Raw genomic sequence first — 7990 nt, 5'->3', positions numbered from 1 at the left:
TGATGACCTGGCAGTGCAGGGTGAACAGCTGGACTCAATGATCTTAAAGGTCTCTTCCAACCAAAATGATTCTGTGATTCTGTAAGTGATTGCAGTCTTGTTCCAGTGATTGGAAACTGGAGTTGTGAGAACTCTATATTTGGTAGGAAAAGAAACAAGAGTCTAAAAAGTAATTGGTGAAATGCACAAGATGAACACAATTACAGTGTTTTAAGGAGGGAAAGATCTAAAGAAAAACATGCATTTGTAATGGTGCCAAAATCAGCTGATGGGTGAAAAATGATGAAGGTGTGGTGGTTTTAAACTTTATCTGGAAAGAGATCATTGAAGAAATCCCAAGTGGCTGTAGCCACTGAAATGGCTCCACTGCGCTGGAGTGATGTCCCACCCCCACAAATTGGAGAAAATGTGTAATTGAAGAAAAGAAGAGCTGGAAACTAACAGTGAGATATGTTTTGCCTAACCTGAGTCATCTGAAAGTCAGATTTCTAGTTATAACTGATCATCTGGTCTCTGTAGCCAAAAGGGACAGATGGTAATTTCCAGAGGAGAATTCATACTGTGTATTTCTTATACTTATTTTAGAATGGAGTGAGTCATCCCAGAGAAATGCCCAGCTCTTTCCATTCCCTTTAAAACGTTCTTAAACAACTAGTTCTAACCTGAAAAGGTTAAAGTTAAATGCAATTACTCACCACCCTCAAGGTAAATGGGAAAACTTAGAAATGAGAGGGGAGGAAGAGTAACATCTGAGGAGGCAAACGAAGTTGTCATTAATATTGGGAAGTAAGGCTAGTGTAAAGGAAAGAGCTGGAAACAAACAAGACACTAAGCAGAAATTAAGAGGGTGAAAGTGGGCAAGAGAGTGATCAGAGGATAGGACAGTCATGAGGCAAGAGAAGTGCTACAGGGAAGGGACTGGGTGAAGCAATTCTGCAGCTGTGAGGGTATAAAGGAAAGTGTTGTAGGAAGGATTGGCTAGAAAATCTGAAGGGAAAGGGAGGAGCACAGACTACTCAGTGTTTGTTAAGATGTTAGTAAGAGCCGATGCAGAGGGAAATACAGGTGAGGAATAGATCTAATGTTTAAAATCTGTCAGGAGGGAGGCAGAAATAGTGACAGGTACCGGTATGCAAGTCTTCAATCCTGCTATATTTATCAACTGGGAGTTGATAAATATATAAATCAATCTTATGTTGTCAGATTTGGGAGAAATTATTATGTGTGCGTAGGAGAGGGGAAGGGTCATCTGATTGCTCGTTTGGGTGTTTTGTTTTGATTTAAAAACTGAGCTGCTTTGCTGAAAGTATGCAGAACTGCTGTCAAATGTTCTAACGTGTATGTGGATCTAAGCTTGCAAGCTGGGCTTGTCTACATACTCATGCTTTCAGCATTAGTAACCATATATATATATTCATTTGACACATATTTAGGCAAAGATATTTTTTAAATATTCCCTCAGTTTTCACAGTTGTAATGTGAATGCATTTATACAGATGAAACAAAATACTAAGCTAAGTAAAGAAAATTCAATATAAAAAAGATTGATGTCTTTCGCTGCACAGTGGTGTACTCTTATTTGAAATACTGGCCACTACCCCCTCAAATGCAGAAGAAAAGTGATTCAGAGAACAATTAGAAATTGAAATATTGTCTTAAGGGATTTAGAAGATAGATATTATTTGCTATAGAGGGAAGTTATGAAAATAAAATTATACAAAATGATTAGAATAAACAAGGTAGATTTGAAACCTCCATTTGTATTAGGAAAGGCTGAAAACAAGATACAGCTTGCTGGAATTGCAGCAAATTCACAATGTCTTTTCTAAGACAATGCATTTAGTCTCTCTCAAAACACATCTGGTTTATGGAACTTGTTGTCATAGTTCAAGGTAGGGTTGAGGTTAAAAGTTTGGAAGGTTTTCATAGATTGTACCTAGCAAGTTGCAAAATGATCAAGCTTAAGTAAAATATGAATTTAATTTCTTGAAGTGAATAATAAATACTGGTAATCTGAGTCATCGTGCATTTGATAAATAGCAAGGGCTAAGGACAAAAGTTTTCTGCCTACTACCACGTTCCTTGCATGGTCCTTTGGAAGTAGCTGATCATTCTTACTGGTTTTTTTAACTGAGAGTGCTCAGATTTACTTAGTCATTACCCTTCTCTTTGGATCACAAATAATTCTTCCTGTATCATGTTACAAGCAAGGTTTAGGTGGCTTTAGAGACACCTTTGTGTTTCATTCACATAAATAAACTTCACTAGAATCCCTGCAGCTCTTTAAGCAGAGCTGTGCACTCTGTGAAGATTGTTTGCATGATATTCTCAGGAAACACCACCGTCATCCATGATTGATTAGAACTGCTTTAGGAATGAGAATGTCTCAAAGGATACCTTGTTATAAATGTATTGCCAGCTGCCCTGATAGTGACATTACAACACTGAGGATCAACTGAGAAGTCAAGATAATTCAGGCTCAGCTGAGTTGTGGCCACAACGAATGCCTCGTTGTTCAACGGGGTATCTGAGCATCTCATTGAAACAGACTTCACTCAGAGCATGGAGCTGCTGTGAATGTGCTGCAGTACCAGCAACCACAGTTAATTTCTGTTGGTTTTGTTTTTGCAGCAGGTCTGGTCTCTAGCACTAATTCAGCCAGGATAGAATGACACAGTTTCTAAGCCTGGTTGCTGACAGAGCTTCTTTTCTGGTTTAGTTAAAAAATACAATGGGGGCTATTTGAACAGAAGAAACTATTCATGCAGTAGAACTAGCATCTTGCTCACCAACTTTACTTAACCTGGAACTTGTGCTGATTCACACAGAACTATCATTGAGGAAGAACACAGTTAAGTGTTGTAATTCTCACATGGTGAAACCAGTTAGTTCAGCCTAAGGGTACTGAAATGTTTTCACAAACTGAGCTTAAAATTCACCCAATTGGTTCATCCTTATGCTCTCACATAGCTCACTGTGTTTGACAGCTTTTGGACCCTAAACATAGACTACTGGGTAGTCTAGACCACATCCAGCAAATGGTGGCAACACCCCACCGCTCCTCCTCTCAAAGCACTAGCTTAATGTATGTGGGTGGACTGGATCAGTACCCTTTGTTGACTGCCTGTGACAGGAAAGGGAAGAGGTTCCTCAAATATCCTTACGTCATGAAAGAAGATAGGGAGCACTGGGAAAGGGTTTTACCCCTTGCTTCCCATATCTTTTGTACAGTCCCTACTGTGCTTTTACCTCCTCCTTACTCTTTAATGAGGGAACAAAACCAGAAGTTTGATCTCCCTGCACAAATTTTGTTTCCTTTATAGATGTGGTATAAGGAAAAACATTTCTTCTTTCACACACCTTGCTATTATGCACCCAGGAAGGCTTTTATCATAATAACTATAGTGGATAAAACCACCCTGCTTTTTTTCCCCATGGTCTTTCATAAGCACTGCACCTCTCCTCAACAGGGATACTCAATCCCATTCACGCTTGTAGCTGTGGTACTGTGTTCCACCTTACCTCTACCAGGTCTACCAGTGCAGCAGTGTGGCACAGTGATGAATATAGAACACAGCTGACTTGTGGTCATCTGAGTTATACTTCAATCTGGACATCTGACCATGATCAAATCTAAGCTATTTGGGTCAAACCCAAATGTCAGGCTAACCTGTATACCTAGAGTTATATTTGCTGCTTTGGCCCATGCACTTTTTCAGAAAACATATAGCTGGATCAGCCTGATCTTTCATTAATGAGGTGTGTCCAGTCTAATACTATGGGAGAGAAAAACTTAGTGTTACACTTCAGATAGAGAGAAGCATGCCTGTAGGCAGGGCTTGAGCTTAAGGAAATCCTATTATGCAGTGTGCTGCCTGGCTACAGCCTGGTACTGCAGCTCCACCTCCATCATGTGATCCAGTGTGTCAGACTAGCATCTGTCACATAACCAGATCCACAGGATCTCTTGTTGAGCCTTGAGAAGTCTTGGAAAAACAAACTGTTTATCTCCTTAAGTCATTAGGGAGTCAACTGACTATTCACCACTAGTGGTGAAATAAGTGCTTGGGAGGTGAAAGAGACCCTGGCAGCACGGCATGTCTTCACATGCCCAAAGTGAAAATTATACCCACAAAAGCTGCCACGGCAGTTTTGAGCTCAGAGCGTTCTCCAGATCTCCCATGGTTAATATCGTGGAATGTTCCAGCTATGTTTGTAGTCATGAATGTAGGATGGAAAGCTAGTCCATAATTTTCTACCCACTGTTTATAAATGTCGTATGTTCATAATGTGGTTTTTTCATTTTCCTTCCCATTGTCTTGATATAGTCTATATAATCTGACTCAGATTTGGAGGGGGATATTTTTAATGTTATTATACCATGAGAGGAGGTGGGTTTTGGTTTATTTATTTGGGTTTTGTCTGTGTGGCTTATTTTCCAGAGTTATTTCTACAATGATGACACATTTAACTTCAACTATGCCCAAGCCAAAGCTGCCATGGGCAGTTTTAGTGAGGCTGAAGAGGTATGTACTTACTTTCCTTAAAAAATAACAATGGAAACATTTCCTGCATACCCCTCTCTTTCCTTCCTTTCCTCCCTTCAGATCTTCATGTTGGTTGAAAATAAGTAGGTTGTGTGGAATATCGTCTTCGCCTTCTTAGAGGAACTGAACCTCTCAGTGAACACTCTTCAGAAAAGATTATCTTGCTAATCTTGTAATGTGAGGTATATGGGGAGTCATGCTGATTGTGGTGCATCACAAGAGTGCTTGCAGCTATCTCCGATCAAAGAATGCCCTCTTAATCAGATTTTCTATGCTTTGCCTGGGATCCCAGGCAGTCTTATTGTTCAGACTGACTAGCGCATACTGAGTAAAAGACACTGAATAGTTAAAAGCTTCTAGGTGTCCCTAGAAATTTGTGTTTAAAAAAAAAAAAATTCTTCCTCTGGGAGATGTGGGAGGAGAAGAGGAAGTGCTCACTATCTTATTCAGCAGCATCCAGTTGCAGCTGGAAGAGATTAACTTCTATACACAGCATTTTTTGTGTCTATGTGCAGTGGAAACTTAATTACAACTAAAATATGCAAAAGCAAATAGCTATTATGAAGATTGAAGAAACATTTTCCTCAAGACCAGAGAGAAGACAAGCCAGAAAAAAAAAAAAACAACCTCGTAGTCTGAAGTGAATCATATAGGTTCAGTTGGTTTGGGGTTTTTTCATTTGTTTGTTTTTCCTGTCTTTCTAACTTTTTAACTCTTCAGGATTCTTGACAACAGAGCCCTCTGGTTTTTTGGTTGGTTGGTTGATTTTTGATTTTGTTTCTCCAGCACCCACCTTCTCAATTTCTGAGACCTGAAATTGTATCTCTGTTTAAGAAAAATACCCCAGACTGTCAGGCAAAATGGATTTATATTTCAATTCACAACCTTAATTTAGTTAGCTTAATGAAAATGTAGGTGAGTATCTTTTAAAACTATGTTAGCAGGTTACACTGATTCCTGAGACTTCATAAAAATGATGCCATAAGTAATCTTTAGCTGCAGCCAGGCAACAAAGAAACACAAAGGATTAAACTGCTGTTAATCCACGTTTTTCCTCTTATGTTCTTACCAATGACTCTGTATAAACTTGCGTTATGTAGTTGATGGATTTAAATAACAGAATTATGTAATTAAATTGATTGGCCTGCCCTAACGTCTGATCTTTGATTGTGATGACACTTTCATGTAAAAATCACCCTTCCCCATTATCTCATAAACTTGTTAAATATCTCCACATATAGCATTTACTAAGTTATTTAAAAGCTTACCTCCCTGGACGTAATGAAATAAAACCTGTGATAAAGTGCTACTTACAGTGATAATGCTGCTTTCTTTTTATTTCTTCCCTCTTAACCCTTCCCTTCCCCCCAAAAAAGCTAGAGGATGAGCAATGTTTAACCAATAAAAATGTCAGTAATTTGTGGAACTCACTGTTCCGGTACATAGATTTGCTCCTATAAAGGTATTTTGAGTTTTGCCAGCAGCATCCAAGTATAGTTACAAATATACCAGTGGAGAGGAATAAATAGCTTTTTCTCTGTGAGCAAAGCCAGAGTACATTTTAAATGTATAACTTCCCCCCATGCATCCCTTTAGATGTAGAATGTAATAAACCTGTAGCGGTACAGTAAGTTAGAAAAGACAAACATTTTGCCTCAGAACCTTACTGAAACCAAAATGGTTAGAAACGGCTAACTGCTGACCTGGAATGATCTCTAACGTGTACGGGGAGGAAAGGCTCTCACATATGTGAAATTTCTGGTATTTCAAGGAGATGCTAATGTAATTGCTTGCGTTGCTTTCTAAACAAACACGTTCCCAACAGCTTTTCCCACAGGCCCAGTGTTCCTTTGTGCTGTTTGTGTTGCATATGGCCACCCACTGGCCCTTGTCCAGAGCAGGCGTACCCTCTGCACAGCTTGGCATTTGAAACTGCAGAAGTCCCTTGATGGGCATGGCACTGTTTGGATCCTCCTCCTACTGAACGCTGCACGTGCAGACCCTAACTCTCCTCATGAAGCAGTTGTTTGTGTGGTTTAAGCCTTAGCTGCATGTTGAAACGAGGCAGGACTGCTGGCTGTTTAAACGTACATGCATGTATAATCTTTCCTTTTCCTCCTTCCTGCAGGTGTTCCTTTTGATCCGGAGTGAGAAGATAAAGAATGATTTTGTTTACCTTAGCTGGCTAGCTCGCTGCTGTGAGTCACTTTACTCTCAACATTGCAGAATACAGATCCTCCTCTGTTGCATCAGTCTTGGCAATCCACTTCCCTAATTGAGTTTAATGTTGTAGGTGGATTCAGGACAATGAAAGTGAAAAGCTGATTGCACTAGTTACAGCGTGGGTGGTTATTGCACCTCTCGTACATCTGGCTTTAGTAAGCAATTACTGCTCTGCTGCAATGCTGTTATGGTTCCGTCAACACAGCTTTGTCCTATCCAGTGAACCTTTTTCTTCTCAAATGTCTACTCAGTTGCTTGAATGAAGATTTTCTGTTTTAAAAGTCTGAGTTACAACTCTAAAATGTTCAGAGTAAAACACAAAAGAGAAGCATCCATACGGGGCCTGGTCCAAGGGTCTGTCTGCTTCCAAGAGTAGCCAATGTCAGGTGTCTAAGGAAGAGAAGAATCATATGCAGTAATTTTCTTCCTACTACGTCACTCTTCATGTTGTCCAAACTCCTGTGCCTGAAGGATGTCTTTTATAACCTCCAGCATGCTTTTTCTTCCAAAAACTTATGCATTCTTTCCTTGAATGCAGAAAATTTTTGCTATGTTTAATATCCTATAGTAAATTATATTTAGGGTTTTTTAACCAGTTTTTAAAACGTTGCGGAGTACGCCTCAGTAAAGATACAGCTACAGCAACATATGGAAAATAGTATAGAGGTGAGCTTTTCTAAGAACTGAAGTCTGGGACTCCCCAGGCTAATTTGTTTTTCTTATAGTGCCTCAAATCAAAAATGTTCTCTTATCCATTTCCAGTAGTTGTACTTGGAATGTAAATATGTATGTTTTGGGACATTATGCTATATCGCAGATGTTGTCAATATCTCTAATATCATCTTTCCAGACAGGCACATCACACCTATGGATGCCTATCTGACTTGATTTTAGGACATGCCAGTTTATTTCCTTTTTCATGAAGCTTCAGTGCCTTGTGTTTGAGTGTTTTATATGTGAATGTTTTATGTGAATTTTTTTTGATGGGAGAACTCCCATTGCAAAGGGGATTATGGTTGTTCAGCAGACAGTGTTCATCCCTTTGATTCTGTGCTATAGTAGTTCTTTGACATACATCTGGGGATGCAAAACTCTTTGAAGGTGCTACTTATTATCAAGAAACAGAATTAACACCACATTACCGGTTAAAAATTTTCTAGCTCTTTCATAGGAGTTGCTATTTATTCTTAAGTGGACCTTTTGTCAGTTCAAATTCCTGC

The 7990-nt window shown here is 39.3% G+C and overlaps 1 protein-coding gene across 1 annotated transcript in view; it reads left to right on the top strand.

Annotated features, from left to right (window-relative positions):
* Positions 1-7990, top strand: part of TTC26 (tetratricopeptide repeat domain 26) — a 51063-nt gene that overhangs the window by 35389 nt on the left and 7684 nt on the right. The window contains exons 13-14 of the mRNA XM_010131136.1: positions 4443-4526; positions 6676-6745. Of these exons, the coding sequence (XP_010129438.1) occupies positions 4443-4526; positions 6676-6745 (154 nt within the window). The remainder of the gene's footprint in view (positions 1-4442; positions 4527-6675; positions 6746-7990) is intronic.

The sequence above is a fragment of the Buceros rhinoceros genome, unplaced genomic scaffold (genome assembly GCF_000710305.1).
Source record: "Buceros rhinoceros silvestris isolate BGI_N320 unplaced genomic scaffold, ASM71030v1 scaffold17832, whole genome shotgun sequence".
NCBI lineage: Eukaryota > Metazoa > Chordata > Aves > Bucerotiformes > Bucerotidae > Buceros > Buceros rhinoceros.
Note: the sequence above shows the minus strand (reverse complement) of the source record. Positions and strands in the feature narration are given on the sequence as shown.